The following is a 21,890-nucleotide window of genomic DNA, read 5'->3' as shown; positions in this document are numbered from 1 at the left end:
TATTCAGGGCTGGATTATCCTATACGCGAAGTACACCATGGCGTATAGGTGATAATGAGTGAAAGTCGGGATGGTAAGAATTTAGGACTAACCGTGAAACTCAAGAGGGTACTGTATATTCTATGCTCTTATGCTGCTGGTGCTGAGTGCTGAGAGGGAACATCAGGTTATATGAGGAGCATGTCAGACCTGGGTATTGGTGCATTAAAAAATTGTGCAAGGCAAGCCACTGATCTCAGGGAGTTGTGTGGGCTTCAGGATTTTGTGAGTAGGGTCGTGAGTGGAAGAATGTTGGGAACCACTGCTTTAGATACCTATGTGTAACAGTGTGTGTGTATGTGTGTGTGTGTGTGTGTGTGTGTGTGTGTATGTCCATAAATCTCCATCAAGAAAACCTCGAGCGCCATGAGCTGAAGCGTAAAAAAAATAATGATAATAATAAAATAAAATCACCTAAAAATCAAATAAAGGTTGTGTATGTGGAACAATAGTACATGGCATCACCCACCTCGGCTGTCCTCGCTGGGAGCTGTCGGCCCTTGCTCCACCCCTCTTTGGCCTTATCCTGAGAGGCATCCTTCTCAATTTTTGAGAGTGAGGGTGTGGTGAGCCGGGCACCTTGCTGAACACCACGGCATTCATGATCTCGTCCCCTTCCTTCAGCACCTCCCTCAGCAGCTGGCACTTGCTCGGGTCATCCGAGAGGTGGTGGACAGGTATGGAAGCCTCGACGTTGTGGGGTAGGACAGTGACTGTGATAGCGTGCGTCCTCACCTCGTCCACCACACACCTGACTCTTGCTCGCACCTCAACCTTCCTCGCTGACTTGGGCGCCCTACTCAATGGCTGAACGTCCTCGTCAACCAGGAGACTGAGGGTGATGTTCTGCTTCTCGGGGGACACCTTGAGGACCCTGCAGCGAACGACTCGTCCCTCGTGGAATGCCGAGGCTAGACTCATGCCCGACTCAATGCCGACCTGTGACCTGGGGACGAAGCCTTTCATGTCATTTTCACGTCGTTTCACGAGGAGGCCCTGCGGCAGCACCTTGATGACGTAGCCGATGGTGAGAGTGTTCTCCGCCTCTTGCGAGTACTCGGTAAGAATGGGCTCCTTGGCTGTAACCAGCTGGGACTTGAGGGTCAGGAGAAGGTGCTGTCTCTTGGAGTTGACCTTGAGCACTCTGGCGGTGACCTGGTCCCCCATGATGTGCTTTCGCTCGGGGTGCTTCATGGGGCCGTCCGTGAGGTGCAGTGAGGGCACGTGGCCGCTCATCAGCTTGCTCACCGCCAGCCGTGCGCCGTTGCTGTCGTAGCTGTTGACGGTGGCCTGCACAACCTGCCCGGGCTGCAGCTCACTGTAGGCAATGAACTGAACAAGAGGAGTGTCACTTATAGAATGCAGATACTATTATTATTATTACTGAAATACAGAAGAGTGTCAGGACCCAGAAAACGAGGAAACAGAGGAGTGAGATATACAACTGTGTAAACACCTGACAGGACAAACACTAACAAAAAGGGTGACATATATATAAGTGTAAACATCTCAAGTACAAAGAGGAAACAACGAGGGTAAAGGAAAACAGATACCCAGAGAGGAAAGGCATGTATACAACTGTGTAGACATCTGACAGGACAAACACTAACTAAAAAAGTGACATATATAACAGTGTAAGCATCTCAAGTACCAAGAGGAAACAACGAGGGTAAAGGAAAACAGATACCCAGACTCAGGTACAGAAAACAGATGCCCAGTGGGCGTGGTCAGAAAGTGTGAACAACCATTGAAAAAGACTCTGACCCGTGACGTCAGTCGTGGCGACATGTTATGAGCCAATAATTTAACAGAAATATCACTGAGGGAGTGTCTTAAGACTGACTCACGAATAGCAGGAAAAGTAAAACCATACAACATAATGAGCGAGCAGATGGGTGTGACAGGAAGTATTGGCCACTGGTTATGTAGAAAATTAAGGGCGTGTCAAGGATGTAAGTCCGCCTAAAGCAAAGAAAAATGTGGCCTAGAAATCAGTGGTATGGGTAGACCGAGCTTGGTTCTCGCCTCAAGCAGACCTGCTACTCACTCAGCCGAGAATGGCTGTTGTGATCTTAATCGTGAGTAGAAATTCGAGAATCTAAGGGAAACCGACTGTATTGTCCTGGAGATTATAATGTAGGAGATGTGAAGTAGGATTGTGAGTGGGACAGGATTGTGATTATTTGTTTGCGATGTAAAGCAAAGGTAAAACCACTGGGTGTGGTAAAATTGGGTGTTTCCATGACTTGTAGTAGATTATACTACAGGAATGTGTTATTAGGATTTTGTGAAGAGAGTACATAATGATTGTGATGTAAGCAGAGAGATACAAACCACTGCTTGTGGAACGACGAGTGTTATTATTATTGGCAACAACTGAGCACATATTGTAGTATTATGTTTAAGACATGTCGTTTGTCATATGTTGCATCCATTGCTGAATATGCCAGTGTTATGATCGTCTGAGCATAGAATATTGCGTAAGGCAATTATTTTCATTTAATCTTAAATAAATGTATATTTACTTTTCCCTTGCTTATTCCCGAACACTAGTCTCCTATAACAACTTCAAGACGGATCACGCTGCCAGGGATACGATGCGGTGAGATCATTTATGGAGTAATTAATGAGTGATAAAGAGTTGATTTAGTACAAGAAAAGAAGGGTCTAAAACTGGCGGCAGCGGTATAGGGATAAATAGGGACATGTGCTTACAGTGCTTTTGTTTAATTTACTCTGACGAGAAAACGCCTCTTATTTTCATTAAGCTTTGCTCGTTTTAAGTGGCGGAAATAATAGTGACGATTTAATTATATAATTAATGGTTCTTCCGGAGGACATGGACTTTGACGATATGGTAATGGAAACTCTGGCCAACCACTGTTGTTCTGTAGTGCAATGGGTAGCACACGCGACTCAACCGAGAATTCATGAGTTCCTTCCCGGGCGGAGTGGAAAGGGATGGGCAGTCTCTCTCCACCAGCGCGATCCATTCATCAGTGAGAGGGTGTCAGGTGACAGGCAGCGGCAGCGTCCTGTTTTAGTTGTTACCCCAGGATGGAGGGAGCACGGGGCTCTCGCCTCACAGGGTGGAGGTGTGCGGCAGGCATGCAGCCATAGAGTGACTTTATAAAGGCCTAACCCGCGTCCCCCAAGTAGGAAGTGAAGAGTATGATCTAGAAAAAATATGAAGTACTAAGAAAAGTGTGAGGTATGGATAAAAACTCATGAATGAAAAAAAAAAAATTAAGCATATGGACAAAAGTGTGAAGTATTAAGATAAATGTGTGAAGTAAGAGAATCAGAGGAAGAGGAGGCCAGGGTAGTGCCCCCCTCAGTTAACTACTACAAATAACATTAAATAAATAAATGAATAATAAATAAATAAATAAATAAATATGCACACTTGCAGTGGAAAAAACGGAAAATGAGCGAAGAACAAAACAGGGAGTAACCTTTAATATAATAAGATGAAGGCTATAACGAACAAGGGAGTGACCTTTAATATAATAAGATGAAGGCTATAACGATCAAGGGAGTAACCTTTAATATAATAAGATGAAGGCTATAACGATCAAGGGAGTAACCTTTAATATAATAAGATGAAGGCTATAACGAACAAGGGAGTAACCTTTAATATAATAAGATGAAGGCTATAACGATCAAGGGAGTAACCTTTAATATAATAAGATGAAGGCTATAACGATCAAGGGAGTAACCTTTAATATAATAAGATGAAGGCTATAACGAACAAGGGAGTAACCTTTAATATAATAAGATGAAGGCTATAACGAACAAGGGAGTAACCTTTAATATAATAAGATGAAGGCTATAACGAACAGGGAGTAACCTTTAATATAATAAGATGAAGGCTATAACGAACAAGGAGTGACCTTTATTATAATAAGATGAAGGCTATAACGAACATGTTAGTAACCTTTAATATAATAAGATGAAGGCTATAACGAACAAGGAGTAACCTTTAATATATTAAGATTAAGGCCATAAGGAACAAGGAGTAACCTTTAATATAATAAGATGAAGGCTATAACGAACAAGGGAGTAACCTTTAATATAATAAGATGAAGGCTATAACGAACAAGGGAGTAACCTTTAATATAATAAGATGAAGGCTATAACGAACAGGGAGTAACCTTTAATATAATAAGATGAAGGCTATAACGAACAAGGGAGTAACCTTTAATATAATAAGATGAAGGCTATAACGAACAGGGAGTAACCTTTAATATAATAAGATGAAGGCTATAACGAACAAGGGGTGACCTTTATTATAATAAGATGAAGGCTATAACGAAGAAGAAGGAGTAACCCTCACATGAATACAAGAAAAGAAGGCTATGATGAACAAGGGTGACCTTAAAAATAATGACAAGAAGGCTATAATCAACATAACTCAAGAGTAACTTTGTTAGGCAGATCTTTTCTCATGATAATACATATGCAAAAGTGGCAGCGCTCCTAGAAACAGGAGGCGTGTGAGAAGTTAACCGAATTTATTAAAGAATTAGGGCTACTTGTAAATGAATGAAGCGAAGTGAATATTGTCTCTGTGCAAAGATACCATATTGAAAATGGTAAAAGACAAGTTAATATGGAAGGAAAAGTAGTTTCCAAGACTTATTGATAACACGCGATGTAGATTTTCCTCATATTATGTTGAGTACTGATTTGTCGTGTATGCGAGATTATTTTGAAAACATTGCAACTAAATGAGGAACAAAAAACGAAGCTTAAAACTGATAATAGAAGGAAACCATACAATTATGCCAGGAAAATATGTCTTATATCTAGCGGTGAAGGATCTTTCTAAATGTAGATGGAAATGAAGAAGGTCTCACTGAAAATAAGGCAAACGTTTTAAACAGCGGAACCTTTGCAACTGCATGCATCTGTTGCAGGTTACATACGCTAGTGACAACTACAGGCAAGTGAAGCAGTATTTGAGCCTTGTGTTAGTACTCCTCAGGGTAGAGTCTTGTGCTCAGGGATAGTTAAGTTAACCCCTTCACTTGACAATCAAAGATCTTATGTCACTGTGCCGTATTTGAATATTGAAAGTGAAAGTGTAAAGATAGATGATAATACAACGTTAGGATTTGTGAAGCCTGTCACTCATGATCAATACGCTGATCTTACACAAGTATCTATTGTAAAGACCGCTGAAACAGCTAAAACAGACATGAATCCCGAAGAGCTTGAAGTAAGGAAGAAAAGCCTCTATTAAATTGTTGACGCTAAATTCCCAAGTGAAGAGAGAGAATCAGGTTTTAAAGTCCTTAATAGATAAATATATAACAGTGTTTTCCACAGAACAAGAACCATTAACAGTAACGCCCTATTTTTTAAGCACCGTCAAGCAAAACACTGATGAAGTAGTGTACAGGCGTTCATATAACATTCCTATCAGTTATCATGACAGAGTAAATAAACAACTTATATCGCTCCAGCAACAGGGTGTGATTAAGCCTTCGCGATCACCCTATAATGCCCCACTTATCCCAGTGCAAAAAAGATGGAGTACTACGACTTTGTTTGGACTTCCGGCACTTAATAAAACACTGCGGGGACGACCGGTACCCTCCTAATATAATTACCATACTCAATCAATTGGGAGATAGTAAGTTTTTTTCATGCCTAGACTTGAAACAGGGTTACCGTCAAATCCCCAAGATGAAATCAGCAGAGAAGATGGCATTTTCTTCTCCAGCAGGACATTGAATTTACTTCCCTCCCTTTGGCCTTAAACAGCCCCGTCCTGCTTCAAGAAAATAATAAACACTGTCCTTACAGGACTATTAGGTAACAAGGCTCAGGTGTACCTTGATGACATAATTATCCTGGGCGATATATTTTCTAATCACGCAGATAACTTAGAACAAATTCTGGATCGCTTAAAGGAAGCCAAACTGACTCTTAAGATGGAGAAGTGTAACTTTTTTAAGGACAAAGTAGATTACCCGGGCCATGCCATCCGCTCAGAGGGAATAAGACCTCAATCTAGCAAGCTGGAGGCCATACAAAACGTCCCGGCCCCCCAAACTGTTCATGATTTACAGTCATTTCTTGGATTGACTAATTATTATCGCAAATTTATTGCAAATTATTCACAAATTGTTGCTCCTTTTCTAAAGATTTACAAAGGGAAGAAAGGTACACACACAAAAAAAAAAAAATAATAATAATAAATAAATAAATAAATAAAATAAAATAAATAAATAAATAAATAAATAAAACTCCACTCATATGGACGGATGAAACAAAAATTGCGTTCTCAACCCTTAAGGATAGAATGCTTGGTACAGTCACTCTACGCATCCTACTACAATACTGGTGGAGTATTGCAATAACAGGATAATGATGATAAACTAAGACCTGTATCTTTTTTTGTGAGAAATTGAACGCGGCAGAACAGCGGTACAGTACAGTTGAACGAGAGGCTTTAACTGTAATTTATGGGTTACACGTAAACCCCCCATTAATACTGGGTTACCCTGTTGAGATCCACACGGATCACAGACCTTTAGTATGGTTGTTACAGGTAGCTAGTCCCAACGGCAGGGTAGCTAGATGGCGGACTCTCATGAGTGAGTATGGTTTCACAATCAATCATTTGCCTGGCAAGGAAAATATAGTAGCAGATTTTTTTTATCAAGGATGAAGGCTTACAGGACACTGAGATTGAATTAGAAGGACACGCGCGATAATGTTTGTGGATGGGGAACAACAAAAACCGTGGAACACGTGGATAATGAGGGGCAAGGTATTGCACTAGTGCAGAAAAAGAAACAGGTGCCGAAAAATTAGAAAATAAAATACATGATATGTATGGACCTGAATAGTGAGTGTATTGGCCACACACTTGACTGGAGTATTCAGGAGATTAGTGAGCTGCATGATGAGCAGCCGGCATATAAGTATGCTAAAAGAAGGAAGCCCCAAGAATGAAAATTGAGCAAAGACTCAGAGAAAAAAGGCATAATGTGAGATGCCGCCCCTGTTAGAGGTACAGGTGGAAAATGTGTTATATTGTATTGAAGATGGGCATAATCTGAGATGCCGCCCCTGTTAGAGGTACAGGTGGAAATTATGTTATATTGTGTTGAAGATGGGCATAATGTGAGATGCCGCCCCTGTCAGAGTTACAGGTGGAAATAAATGATGTGTTTAAGTGAGTCCGTACGGAGAAGCCACTAAGGTGGTGATTCTACCCCCCAAGTATTTCCAAGGCGATAACTCTGGCTCATTCGTCGCCACTGCAGGGCACGGAGGAACCAAAGTTACGTTATGTCGGTGTAGAAAGTTCGCTTTCTGGCCTGGAATGAAACGGGATGTAGAAAATTATGTAAGGAAGTGCGTCATGGTAGTCGTTTTAAAAGTGAGTTGGGAACTTGCACCCTGCTCCTTGGCGGCAATATCCAGACGTCACCGCTCCTTTTGGAAGAATACACATGGACCTTGTGGGTCCCATGGGTGTATCGGACAATGGGGTTCGATACGTAATGCCCATAGTTGATGTTTTTAAAAGGTATTTGATTATAGTACCCTTACGGAGTAAGGAAGCCCGCGAAATGGCAAGGGCGTTGTACGTGGATGTTGTTTGTGTACACGGTGTTCCTCAGACAGTTGTTACAGGTCAAGGTTCAGAGTTCGTTAATTCCGTGATGCAGGAGATAAATTAGAAGCTACCTGTGCGACACGCGAATAACGGCTTACCATACAAATGGAAATGGAATAATAAAGCGCGCAAATTATACTGTTGTTACCATTTTGAGGAGAATGTTCTAGGAAATGTGTCCGTTTGGGATATAATGCTACTTATAGACATCTTGGCCTATAATGCTGCGTATTATCGCACCATAAAGGAGTCCCTAATTTATCGAGAGAGACAGAGAGAGGATTTCTAGAGATCCTCCTGTACCCTACACTGTTAGAAAAAATTTCAGCAGCCCTGGTATGATATTTACTCCTGTAAAGAGGAAATGGCTGCAATTGCAAGGAAAGTTTATGATATTGACTCCTATGAAAAGGAAATGGCTGCAATTGCAAGGAAAGTTTATGATATTGACTCCTATGAAAAGGAAATGGCTGCAATTGCAAGGAAAGTTTATGATATTTACTCCCATGAAGAGGAAATGGCTGCAATGCAAGGAAAGTTTATGATATTGACTCCTATGAAGAGGAAATGGCTGCAGTTGCAAAGAAAGTTTATGATAGATGCCAGGTTTACGATGAAGAAAGTAGAGAAGAAATGGAAAAATATTACCAAGTTACAAAAATCAAAACTATCAACGTTGGCGACAGAGTGTTCCTCAAACATACACCAAAAAGAAAAGAAAAGAAAAAGTTGCAACCTATTTTTGATGGACCCTACAGGGTAATAGAGAAGATCAGTGATATAATGGTAAAAATTAGGAACCTCAGGACTGGTAAGGTTTCAACGGCCCCCACAGATATAGTAAAAGTCCTTCATGAAGATTGCATCGACGTGCAGCAATGTCCAACGATTAGGCGAGCATACCCTTTAAATCCAGAGACAGACACTGATCTATTCTTTGCATTGCTCAACCCTGAAATCGCTGAGAAAACTTCTACCGAAAATAATGACTCGTAGCGGAGAGGTGACTGCTACTCATGACACATTAGATAATGTTCGTTCTACAACAGCAATAAACAGCTGATGCACAGGCCCTACCTTCTCAGGTTACTCCCAAACTTTCAGAGCCACCTCGGCATAGATAAAGCCTTCGCTCTTCGACGGTACAAGAGTTGCCTAATGTAATGTCAAAACTAATACGATATAGAACAGGAATAATGCATAAGGATGAAAATGCAATAATTGAGCGGAAATATGACGAAATAAACCACAGATTGATTTGACTCTTTCAGTGTACGACTCATTGACACAACAGGAGTCCCCAACACATGCGGGCCAAAGTTTCACACCAACATACTCTCTATTTTATAGTCCTCACAGACAGAGACTATAGTAACGTTTAGCCTCACAGAAGATGTTTTAGCTGCATTATATAAAGCACGGATTTTAACTGCTTCGTTACTTGAAATGTTATTCAAATGTCACCTGAGTATCCAGCTGTAAAAGCAAAAAAATACACACTCTTTAATTTTGAAAACGAATTCAGTTCATTGTTGCATCATCTAAGAAAAGTTTTAGGCTATGTGATGACTACTATTCAAAACAAGCTGCATGCTTCTATGAATTATAGAGAAAAGAAAAAAACGGGAAATAATTTTTTTTGAGGATCCTTGTCTAATAACCTATTTGGTACCGCGACCCAGGCTCAAGTTGATGCTATTCATGAAAAAATAAAGTACTAGAGTCATTAACTGAGAAAGATTTTATATAGTTAAATGTTTATTATGGAAAACTCAACATCATTAAGTAACATGCATGCCATGCAATCTGCCTTTCATAGGCTATATTCAGCTGTAGATGTATTGAACCAAGTTGTGCGCCATTTTACTATAGACTATGGCATTAGGAAGAGAAAAAAAAAGCTCCTACAAGAATTGTTATATTTTGACTTAGCATTGAGACACATAAGACCAGGTATACAAGATTTATATTTGAGTCTGCAGGCTCCCCTGCAAACATACATAACTCCAACCATTATGTGAAACAAACAGTTGTTCAGTACATTAAAGGAAGCCTAGGCTCGGCCTCCAGGTCTTTTGTGCCTTGCAGTTCTTGATTTTTTAGCTCTATATAGGGATGTAATAACTGTCCTCCAGGACAACGGCTTTGCACGATTCTCGTAATTTCTATTTCACCAAACCTATGCGAGGAGATCCGATTGACACCTTTGATGTCTTTCGAATCGACTCCCTTCCATTTTCTGTGCAGAATAGCACTTACTTTCTTATGTATAGTGTTGATTCAAGATGTATTGCCTTCAGTGAGAATAGGAAAATATATTTTATGCTTTCTAGTATAAAACACTGTAACAAGAATAACCATATGTTAGTTTGTCCTCCCACAGGCCCGTCCATGAGGCTAACGCAGCCTCTTGTAAATCGGCTGCTTTCTTCAAACATGAGTCAGTGATCAACCTCTGCCACACAATAGTCTTGAAAACATTTCCCCCTATGTTTTGAAAGGTCCTGGCTACTGGACCTGTTCACTTGCCTCCCCCATCACTCTGACACTCACATGCCCTACCCATCCTGTAAACAGACATACTGTCAGCCTGACGGATAATGGGATATTGATGCTTGACAAGGTTCTCTTCGCAGTGCTGAGTCCATCCCCCTACAGGAGCTAACAGCTGGCTTGTAGCCCCTAAATTATGTAGTCGAGCCGGATCAGCCCTTTCAACCAGCAATCCATTGGTGGATTGTCTTCGCCATGTCGTGATCCTGGTTCTTCTGCTGGTGGCGTCTGCCGTGGGGTATTCCTATGTCCCACGCTCGCACGGCGCCGCCTAATTCCAGACTCGAACCAACTGCAGACATTGCAAGGCGTATCTTCTCCCCCAACTACTGTGAGATCTCATGGGAGAGATCTTCCGGCTGGGTAAGTAGGTCAGGACCCAGTAATCGAGGAAACTTAGGATTGAGATATTCAACTGTGTAAAAACCTGACAGGACAAACTCTAACAAAAAGGGTGACATATATATAAGTGTAAACATCTCAGAAGTACAAAGAGGGAAACAACGAGGGTAAAGGAAAACAGATACCCAGAGAGGAAAGGCAGGTATACAACTGTGTAGACATCTGACAGGACAAACACTAACAAAAAAGTGACATATATAACAGTGTAAGCATCTCAAGTACCAAGAGGAAACAACGAGGGTAAAGGAAAACAGATACCCAGACTCAGGTACAGAAAACAGATGCCCAGTGGGCGTGGTCAGAAAGTGTGAACAACCATTGAAAAAGACTCTGACCCGTGTCGTCAGTCGTGGCGACATGTTATGAGCCAATAATTTAACAGAAATATCACTGAGGGAGTGTCTTAAGACTGACTCACGAATAGCAGGAGAAGTAAAACAATACAACATAATGAGCGAGCAGATGGGTGTGACAGGAAGTATTGGCCACTGGTTATGTAGAAAATTAAGGGCGTGTCAAGGATGTAAGTCCGCCTAAAGCACAGAAAAATGTGGCCTAGAAATCAGTGGTATGGGTAGACCGAGCTTGGTTCTCGCCTCAAGCAGACCTGCTACTCACTCAGCCGAGAATGGCTGTTGTGATCTTAATCGTGAGTAGAAATTCGAGAATCTAAGGGAAACCGACTGTATTGTCCTGGAGATTATAATGTAGGAGATGTGAAGTAGGATTGTGAGTGGGACAGGATTGTGATTATTTGTTTGCGATGTAAAGCAAAGGTAAAACCACTGGGTGTGGTAAAATAATGTGTTTCCATGACTTGTAGTAGATTATACTACAGGAATGTGTTATTAGGATTTTGTGAAGAGAGTACATAATGATTGTGATGTAAGCAGAGAGATACAAACCACTGCTTGTGGAGCAGCAGTGTTATTATTATTGGCAACAACTGAGCACATATTGTAGTATTATGTTTAAGACATGTCGTTTGTCATATGTTGCATCCATTGCTGAATATGCCAGTGTTATGATCGTCTGAGCATAGAATATTGCGTAAGGCAATTGCTTTCATTTAATTTTAAATAAATGTATATTTACTTTTTCCCTTGTTTATCCCCGAACACCAGTCTCCAATAACAACTTAAGCCGGATCACGCTACCAGGGATACGAGACGGTGAGATCATTTATGGAGTAATTAATGAGTGATAAAAGAGTTCATTTAATACAAGAAAAGAAGGGTCTAAAAAGAGGACATTTAGGGAATATATATTGAAAAAAAAAAAGATATGCCTTGAATTCACAAAGCAATGAGCTTAATGAGAATGATATGTCAGTCATGGTATAGTGTGATATTACTATTACTGAGACCCATAATATGACATCATGCAAAAAATAAATAAATAAAACAAATGATATCCCTTCAATTCACTGCAATAAATTCCAAAGTACATTTAAGACCAAGTAACACACTGAACAAGTGGTTAGTGGTTCCACTCCCCCTAAACCCAATACCTTAACTATAAATGAAAGAAATTCCTTGCGTCCGGACTGTCTGTCTTTTATTGTCAGTAAAGGAAGCAGATCATGTGTGTGTGTGTGTGTGGGGGAGAGAGAGAGAGAGAGAGAGAGAGAGAGAGAGAGAGAGAAATAAAAAAGCCTGCTAATCAAAGAAAGGCAAAGGCACTGAATAATGGCAGTCTAAGTCCCACTAGTAATCCACTCACCTGCCGCTCGAAGACAGACTTCTGCAGTGTGACAATGAAGAGTTGGTCCATGTGGTTGTACTTGAGGAGGCGACACGGGACCTTCTTGCCCACCCGGAAGTCTCGGTTGATGTGCATGAGGACCTTGGTGTTGTCGCTAATGTGGTTGGCCGAGCAAAACCCTCGAGCCTTGCCGCCTAAACTCAGGAATATGCCACTGGGCGAGGACTTGTAGATCTCCGCCTCTTGAACGATGTCTCCAATCTCATGTCCATCCCTGGGGTCCTTGGCAAGGCTAAAAACACAAAAACATAACCATTATAGATTCCAGTCATGGTGGTGGCATTATGTACAACTGACATGCATGCATTTGGTGAAGCATCTCAGCTATTAACCCCTTGGCTGCAGATTTCCTACATAAGACATCACCAAGCTAAAGGAATGAAACAAAAAGTGGCTGCTACAATTCAATGAAGAAAAATGTAGTCAAGCACCTTGGGAGGATATCCAGCACACCAATACCACATGGAAAACACTCCACTACCCACCACAGAGGCAGAGAAAGACCTGGGACTATTATGTTACCAGGCTACCAGTGAAGGGATATCCAGCACACCAATACCACATGGGAAACACTCCACTACCCACCACAGAGGCAGAGAAAGACCTGGGACTATTATGTTACCAGGCTACCAGTGAAGGGATATCCAGCACACCAATACCACATGGGAAACACTGCACTATCCACCACAGAGGCAGAGAAAGACCTGGGAGTGTATGTTACCAGGCTACCAGTGAAGGGATATCCAGCACACCAATACCACATGGGAAACACTCCACTATCCACCACAGAGGCAGAGAAAGACCTGGGAGTGTATGTTACCAGGCTACCAGTGAAGGGATATCCAGCACACCAATACCACATGGGAAACACTCCACTATCCACCACAGAGGCAGAGAAAGACCTGGGAGTGTATGTTACCAGGCTACCAGTGAAGGGATATCCAGCACACCAATACCACATGGGAAACACTCCACTATCCACCACAGAGGCAGAGAAAGACCTGGGAGTGTATGTTACCAGGCTACCAGTGAAGGGATATCCAGCACACCAATACCACATGGGAAACACTCCACTATCCACCACAGAGGTAGAGAAAGACCTGGGAGTGTATGTTACCAGGCTACCAGTGAAGGGATATCCAGCACACCAATACCACATGGGAAACACTCCACTATCCACCACAGAGCCAGAGAAAGACCTGGGAGTGTATGTTACCAGGCTACCTGTGAAGGGATATCCAGCACACCAATACCACATGGGAAACACTCCACTATCCACCACAGAGGTAGAGAAAGACCTGGGAGTGTATGTTACCAGGCTACCAGTGAAGGGATATCCAGCACACCAATACCACATGGGAAACACCCACTATCCACCACAGAGGTGAGAAAGACCTGGGACTATTATGTTACCAGGCTACCAGTGAAGGGATATCCAGCACACCAATACCACATGGGAAACACTCCACTACCCACCACAGAGGCAGAGAAAGACCTGGGACTATTATGTTACCAGGCTACCAGTGAAGGGATATCCAGCACACCAATACCACATGGGAAACACTCCACTACCCACCACAGAGGTAGAGAAAGACCTGGGACTATTATGTTACCAGGATACCAGTGAAGGGATATCCAGCACACCAATACCACATGGGAAACACTCCACTACCCACCACAGAGGCAGAGAAAGACCTGGGACTATTATGTTACCAGGATACCAGTGAAAGCCAAATCCATGCCAATTGCAGCGGACAGGTTAAGTCAGGATATGAAAACTGATCTATGCTACACTCAACTAACAATATAGTTATTTAAGCCTCATACATCAATAAGCTTTGACACCAGCGACAGCATTCCGTACTCACCCCATGGTGCAGACATTCTTCTGGAGGGTGAGATGAACCACCTTGCTGAGGGGCATGACGTACAGCACCCTGCCCCTCACGCTGCCTCCGAGGCCGTACTGCTGCAGCCGGTCAAAGGGCTGGGCCAGGTGCGGGGGGCTCACCACACCATCCAGCCCCGCCTACATGAGGGTGAGCGCGTCGCCTCGTATCTGGGGAATGGTTGGAATCCAGTAGACCCTCTATAAGTACGCAAGACATGTACCAAAAAAATTCATACAAAATGGAGGTGTTATTTCAATGAGATTTATTGTGTGTGTGTGTGTGTGTGTGTGTGTGTGTGTGTGTGTGTGTGTGTGTGTGTGTGTGGAGTCAGCTCAAGGGAGTACTATACTAAAATCCTTGAAAATAAATGCATTAAATTTAATTAGATCTTGATTCTCTCAATGCAGTATCAGAATAACTGCAACTCACCTGTTTTGGTGGGACAGGCTAACAATGTTTTAATATCAGGCTGTTTTTGACATGGAAGTTCATATGTAACTTGAATAATAATAATAATAATAATAATAATAATAATGATAATAATAATAATATCAGCCTTGGTAGTGCAGCAGCTGTCTGGCCCTGAAGGGGAAGAAAATAGATACATTGCTGATTAGGGAGTTAGACAAGAGTGCCTACCTTTGAGATGGTAGTGTTGACGGCAGTGCCCGCGAGCAGGAGTGCCAAATTGGTGGTGTGGCTTAGGTCCAGGGTTGCTGAGCCTTGGGGTTGGCACTGAGGGTCAGGCGCAGGTTGTCTTTGGTGTCCCTCCCAAAGATGTTTGTTAGGACGCAGCGTAACACACTGCACACCCAAGTGTCTGCAACGGTGCGTGTCAGTCAGGCAGAGAGTACATGACTGTTAAGAGTGGGATAGACACATAGCCCATCCAACCTCATGAGGGAAAATAAGGACAGTAAATGAAAAGTAGAAAAAGAAGAAAAATAGAAAGCAAAAGAAGAAGTAAAAGAAGAGAAAGAAAAAGCAGCTAAAAAAGAAGATGAGCAAGAGAGACATAACAAAGGGATTAAAACATAAAAGTTTGGGGACACAAACTGAGGAAAGAAGAGTTGGCAAATATTGTTGTTCATTGTACTAGAAACTATAATGTACAAAGCATGAAACAGTAATAGTATGACAAAATGCTTACTCTAATGAAGCCACAGTCCTTGTAAATGATTCAAAGCTGCTCTTTATATGCCAACAACACCAAGAGAGAGAGAGAGAGAAAAAAAAATAAGCGTAAAACAATCTATGGCACCTACGAGCCTTATCCGTGTCCTCCCTCTTGAGGAACGCTGCCTTGATCTTGGGAATGCCTGTGTCCATGACATAGCCCTTGTCCTCCAGGCTGGCCACAGCACAGGGCAGCACCAGACCCTTCTCCAGGCACGATGCTGAGATGCCAAAGTTCGCCTCATTGGGCATTAGTGTGAGACTCACTGTGGACAGGGAGGGAGAGGAGGGATGAATATGTTGAAGTCTGGCAGCATTGGGCATTGCAGAGGCTGAGGCAATGGACAGAAATAATTGGAAGTGTATCATTGACCGTCAAACCTCAGAAAGATTATGGGAAAGTATGTTGTTAAACAGAAGATGATGAAGGAGAATGATGATGACAGGTCTAATGCCTTGTGTGTGTGTGTGTGTGTGTGTGTGTGTGTGTGTGCAGGCCAGCTCACCCCAGGTCATGTTGTTGACCTTCTCGATGGACACCACATGCTGGCCTGGCTGATACAGCTCCTGCAGGGCCTGGATTTCCTCCTCCCCCTCCTCATCATCCTTCAGCTGGAAAATACAAATAAATAGAAAAATGAATGATCAGGTCACTGTGGTGGAGTGTAAAGAAAGACTCCAATGACACACAAATGTTTATAGACATATCAAAGGGGGAAAAACTGTGCTGGTGTATTTTAGCCTTGAACTTGAGCACATTCAAGGTGTCACACAAGAATGAGCAAGATAAGAGTAACAAAATGAAACTTAAAATAATTTGTGAGGCAATACAAGAAAACTCAATGAGTGTACACAGTCACTCACACAACTCATGACCATTCTCAGCAATACTAAGGTAAAACTGTCCTTGGCAACCCTCACCTTGGACAGAGGAGCCGTGTAGGGCCGAGAGATGTGTGCCAGGCTGATGCTGCCCACCAGCTTATGGGGCAGACTCACCACCAGCTCATAGTCCCTCTCCTCCAACACACAGCCCAGCAGCACCTGGCCAACCGTCAGGCTCTGCAGGGGAACACACACACACACACACAACCAAACAAGAAAATGATACTCCATAGGATATAATGATGATTTACAACTGACATTAACCCCTTGACTGGGGATTTCCTGCAAGAAGACATCACCAAGATAGAGGAATGGAACAAAAAGTGGCTGCTAAAATTCAATGAAGAAAAATGTAAGTCATGCACCTTGGGAGGGGATATCCTGTATACCAATACCACATGGGAAACACTCCACTATCCACCACAGAGCCAGAGAGAGACCTGGGAGCATACGTTACTAAGCTACCACTGAAAGCCAAATCCGTGCCCATCGCAGCGGATGGGTTAAAATATGTTACATTCATGCTATTTTTCTTTTATTAATCAGGGCTTAGAGCAGGGGTTCCCAACCTGGGGTACATGTACCCCGAGTGGTACATTTGCACTTTTCAGGGGGTACATTGGGTCCGAGAGAATAACCACTACTGTACAATACATGTGTTGTAATCTGCATTCATATTGCACAATGTTGTGTTTTTTTCAATTTCCTCATTTTAGTAAGCAAAACTGTTATTTAACTTAAATTATATCATCAGTTTACACATACAGATTTCATTATAAAATAACATCAAAATATCACAGTTTTGTGGTTTTTTCCCTAAATTTCCCAAGGGGTACAGAGGAACAAAAAGGTTGGGAACCCCTGGCTTAGAGGGATACAGCTACATCTCATTATTTTGCTACTCTGTCCTTCATCTCTCATTAAACATTTTAATGTCATTTCCAGGGTTAGCCATCTGCATTACTGTGGTCTCTTCAACACTGATCCATTGCCACAACCTTACTGTTCCCAATGCTGTAATGGCAAAGGAAGACAGCCATCCCCCATCCACAGACTATTATTATTATTATTAATGAGATTCATGAAACTGCATCACGGGAAAAAGAGAAAACTGATATACACACAAACAAAGTCTACTCAATATGCAGACACTGATATGAAAACTTAACAATGAGACAGTGACAGAAGAGTAAGGAAAAGAATGATGAAAAAAAGTACCAACAGAGCATTAGTCTATACCTTGTAAGTTAACGGCTGGACATCAAGGGCAGACAAGTGGTCAGCCTTGGGTGTTTTCTTCACGTGGACCTCTCTGTCTCCCTCCTGCTGCTTCTTCTTCTTCTTGCCTTTACTGCCTTTCTTTTCCTTCTTGACCTTGACCTGAAATAAACAGAAATATGTTTGGAAAATTCCTCGTCAAACTTAACCAGTAATAATGGTGATCAAATTACAACGCTATGTATATATAAAAAAAATATCCAGATGGAGACGGAAACAAGAGAAGTGAATGACTAACTAAAACAGCAGAAACTTGGTATTTGTCTCACTCACCGAAAACAAGTCGCCTTTCTGCTTCAACTGCGTCATGGCTCCCCTGCAAGACAAGGTAATATGATGTAGTAATAATGACAGCACAACAAAATGGTACATTAATATCATGCACACGACCCTTCCAGCAATGTTATGGCTACTACAGTCATCCTCATCTCTGCGACACACAGTCCACCCTATTCCGTAACCACACCCACCATTGGTCGGAGGGTGAGTGGGCGACATCATCGACCATCTAGAAAAGAAGAATGCCTTAAACGAGGGACAGCACGGATTTAGGAGAGGTTGTTCCTGTCTCTCACAGCTACTGAAGCACTACCGAGGAATACTTGAGGCAGTGAAGGATCGTAGGAACGCAGACGTCATCTACCTAGACTTCGCCAAGGCCTTCGATAAGGTGTACCATGGGCTACTGGTACACAAACTCAGGGCTCATGGTATCAGCGGTAACCTAGGAAGATGGAGCCACAGTTTCCTCACAGGCCGAACTCAACAGGTGTCAGTCCAGGGCAGTTTATCTCGACCCAGCCCAGTCAAAAGTGGCGTTCCTCAAGGCTCGGTGCTGGGACCACTACTGCTCCTGGTCATGATACAATACATCGACCAAGACCTCCAGCATGCGCAAGCCACATCCTTCGCAGACAACATGAGGATCCTTAAACATGTACAAGCCCACGGTAACACTGCCCTGCTACAAGCTGACCTAGACCGAGTGATAGCTTGGGCAGAAGAGAACAACATGCTGCTAAACATAAGAACATAAGAACATAAGAACGCAGGAGTCTACAAGAGGCCGGTAGGCCTGTACGAGGCAGCTCCTTTGACCCTAAGCTCCCGTGTATCTAACCCCACCTAATATCGCTGTCCATGAATTTATCTAGTCTATTTTTGAATGTGACAATTGTATTGGCACTCACCACATGACTGCTAAGCCTATTCCACTCATCCACCACCCTGTTAGTAAACCAATTTTTGCCTATGTCCCTGTTGAATCTGAATTTATCCAGTGACAAATTTGAAGCACTTAGATATGGCCCACTACAGGAGCTGAAGACCACAACAAGTTACATCTGCAACCAGCAAACCATCGAAATCAAACACCACGTCAAGGATCTTGGAGTGTATGTGAGTGATGACGCCACCTTCACATTGCACTACGACAAGATCACAGCGACAGCCCCAAGACTCACTGGTTGGATACTACGCACCTTCAGAACCAGAAAACAGGACTGTATGCTGACACTGTAGAAATCCTTGGTGCTCCCTAGGCTGGATAATTATGAATAAAGCCTCCCTTACACTTCCTGAAAAGCAGTGAACCTCTCCGCCACCCACACCCGAACACGACGAACACCGTTCATTCACAGCAACACTTGAGTAGTACTACTGCAACGTTGCCGGGCTGGAGGAAGGTACACCACAGTGGGTGCAGAACTCATTTCCATAACTGTACCACCCACGAGCGACGCTGTCAACAGTACCTGACCAGCCACCAACGCCAGGTGGCAACGGAAATGGTCTCCAAGGCACAAGAGGAGAGGAGACAGTGGGAAGCAGCGGAGATTCAACAAAGTAAGTAAGTCACTGCGGCACCCACACCTAACAGTCCCTCCCCTCTCTGCGGCACACAGTCCACTCGGGCATACATCCACACCCACCAGTGGTGTGAGGAGGACTGGGTGTGGGTGACTGGTGGACCACCAGTCATTGCGGCACCCACACCTGCCAATCCCCAGCACAGTCCACCCCACACCACCCACCTGCCAATCCCAGCACACAGTCCACCCCACACCCACACCTGCCAATCCCCAGCCCAGCTTCCACCCCGAACCCACACCTGCCAATCCCCAGCACACAGTCCACCCCACACCCACACCTGCCAATCCCCAGCACACAGTCCACCCCACACCCACACCTGCCAATCCCCAGCACACAGTCCACCCCACAACCCCACCAGCCAATCCCCAGCACACAGTCCACCACACCCACACCTGCCAATCCCCAGCACACAGTCCACCCCACACCCACACCAGCAAATCCCAGCACACAGTCCACCCCACACCCACACCTGCCAATCCCAGCACACAGTCCACCCCACACCCACACCTGCCAATCCCCAGCACACAGTCCACCCCACACCCACACCTGCCAATCCCCAGCACACAGTCCACCCCACACCCACACCTGCCAATCCCCAGCACACAGTCCACCCCACACCCACACCTGCCAATCCCCAGCACACAGTCCACCCCACACCCACACCTGCCAATCCCCAGCACACAGTCCACCCCACACCCACACCTGCCAATCCCCAGCACACAGTCCACCCCACACCCACACCTGCAAGTCCCTTCTCTGAAGCATACCGTCCACCCACACTCCCAGGCAGCAGTCACCTTTCCCTGCGGCTTCACACCGGCACCCTGAAGCAGTTCCTTGTGTGTTATGGGTCTTGGCAGGCCATGGAAACACGGCTCGTACAGGAACACACGGCAGGTCAGGTGTCGTTCGGGAAGCTTGGCCTTTGTATCGCCAGTGTTTATGTCCCCCAGGTGTTTACTTGATCTTGATGTCACAGGTGGCGCGGGATTTCTCCCCAGCCAGGCCTTTGTATCGGCAGCTCCCGTGAAAAGAAAAGAAAACATGCGGAAAGTCTATGCTCTCGGGGCAAGATATCATTCCCTACATCTTGCACGCCACATGCCCTCCAAGAACTCTTTCACTGCCTCGATCACTCGTCCACTCGTCTCTCCACTGAGCCCCAGCAGCAGCACCATCCATTCCCTTCCAGTCCTCCCGTTCACTCCACGTCCCATCTCACTCAGAAACACATGCATCATCTTCGTTCTCTCCCTGTCATACTTCTTGCATTCCAGCACGACCTCATCACTGCCCTCGTCCCGGCCCGTCACCCCCCGGCGGCTCTGGCCTCGTCTTCTTCTTCTCTGCTGAAATCGGCCACTCTTGTATGTTGTCGCCAAAATCTCCTGTCCTCTGCATCCACTTCGTCCAGAGCCAGCTGCCTCATGCTCACAGATACTCACAGATGATGCTCTGGAAGAGGCCTAATTAAGCCTGTGGCTCCAGTTCAAAAGCCAGTGAATCTGTTTTCCTCTGGCCTCGGCTTCAATAAACGGCGGTTGTTAGTGATATTTGCAGGTAAGATCTTCATTTTTACATCTATGGGTCGTTCACATGTTCCACTGTACCTATAATGTGTGAAAGAATTTAGATGAATGATTTATTCTCGCATGGGATGGGATCAAAAGCAATATTAACGAGGAAACACATCATGCAAACCTAGATACTTCAATCCAATGTGCTCACAGGTCTTATAATTACTGAAATAAGAACAAAACAATGCAATCAACTCTCCAAGGACCAACACTAGGGAAATGATTATTATTCCTCCCTTAATTCTCCCTTATTGTTGTTTACCTGTAAATTATCTATCAATCAATCAATCAATCGTTATTGCTCCGTGTTGTGAGCAACCAACTGGTCTTATACGTATAGGCCACACACACACACACACACACACACACGAGTGTTTGGATGAGTGAATTAGGAAGGGAGGGAAAGATGCTGGGATGGAGTGTGTGTGTGTGTGTGTGTGTGTGTGTGTGTGTGAGTTAGAACGATTTACATAGATTTACATAGAAAATCAGACCACACAGACCCCATGGTCCAGACTAGGTGGTCTGTCCTTAAACCTAAGTGATTTTACATTAATCAGAAGGCTCCTAAACGTTGCATTTCTACTCTAGTTGATATTAAGTTGAAGGAAGTGACGGTCGAGAAGAAAGAAGAGAAAAGAAGGAAGAGAAGGAAGAAAGGGAAGGAAAGAACGAAAATAGCAGAATAAAAAAAAATACGAAGACGAAGGAAAAAGAAAGAAAACAAAACCTAAATAAATGAAAATCGTAAGAAAAAACCCTGCATCCCTTCCCTCCTCCTCCTCCTCCTCGTGACTCGACAAGAGGAAGAAGAGG

At 43.7% G+C, this 21,890-nt stretch overlaps 2 protein-coding genes across 2 annotated transcripts; both read right to left on the bottom strand.

Annotated features, from left to right (window-relative positions):
* Positions 1-100: 100 nt before the first annotated feature.
* On the bottom strand, positions 101-14,452 carry LOC126993976 (protein RRP5 homolog). Its single transcript, XM_050853196.1, has 4 exons — positions 14,263-14,452; positions 12,353-12,626; positions 509-1,371; positions 101-149 (listed from the first exon to the last, which is right to left on the bottom strand). Exons 1-4 carry the CDS (start codon positions 14,316-14,318, stop codon positions 101-103), a joined length of 1,242 nt encoding a protein of 413 aa, XP_050709153.1. The 5' UTR covers positions 14,319-14,452.
* On the bottom strand, positions 14,316-21,056 carry LOC126993977 (protein RRP5 homolog). Its single transcript, XM_050853197.1, has 8 exons — positions 20,295-21,056; positions 17,899-17,941; positions 17,587-17,727; positions 16,384-16,524; positions 15,969-16,074; positions 15,552-15,728; positions 14,926-15,106; positions 14,316-14,453 (listed from the first exon to the last, which is right to left on the bottom strand). Exons 2-7 carry the CDS (start codon positions 17,932-17,934, stop codon positions 14,988-14,990), a joined length of 720 nt encoding a protein of 239 aa, XP_050709154.1. The 5' UTR covers positions 17,935-17,941; positions 20,295-21,056; the 3' UTR covers positions 14,316-14,453; positions 14,926-14,987.
* Positions 21,057-21,890: the final 834 nt, after the last annotated feature.

The sequence above is a fragment of the Eriocheir sinensis genome, unplaced genomic scaffold (genome assembly GCF_024679095.1).
Source record: "Eriocheir sinensis breed Jianghai 21 unplaced genomic scaffold, ASM2467909v1 Scaffold70, whole genome shotgun sequence".
In the NCBI taxonomy this organism is placed as follows: Eukaryota; Metazoa; Arthropoda; class Malacostraca; order Decapoda; family Varunidae; genus Eriocheir; species Eriocheir sinensis.
Note: the sequence above shows the minus strand (reverse complement) of the source record. Positions and strands in the feature narration are given on the sequence as shown.

What these genes read in the sequence shown, in the direction of transcription:
- LOC126993977 (XM_050853197.1), bottom strand. Translation starts at nt 17,934, where the DNA reads ATGACGCAGTTGAAGCAGAAAGGCGACTTGTTTTCG. An exon ending in ACACGGCTCCTCTGTCCAAG is followed by an intron (nt 16,075 to 16,383) that starts GTGAGGGTTGCC and finishes TGTATTTTCCAG; the next exon opens with CTGAAGGATGATGAGGAGGG. An exon ending in GGAGGACACGGATAAGGCTC is followed by an intron (nt 15,107 to 15,551) that starts GTAGGTGCCATA and finishes GCACCGTTGCAG; the next exon opens with ACACTTGGGTGTGCAGTGTG.
- LOC126993976 (XM_050853196.1), bottom strand. Translation starts at nt 14,318, where the DNA reads ATGCCCCTCAGCAAGGTGGTTCATCTCACCCTCCAGAAGAATGTCTGC. An exon ending in AAGAATGTCTGCACCATGGG is followed by an intron (nt 12,627 to 14,262) that starts GTGAGTACGGAA and finishes TTGTGTTTTTAG; the next exon opens with CCTTGCCAAGGACCCCAGGG. An exon ending in TCCCAGCGAGGACAGCCGAG is followed by an intron (nt 150 to 508) that starts GTGGGTGATGCC and finishes GTTCCCTCTCAG; the next exon opens with CACTCAGCACCAGCAGCATA.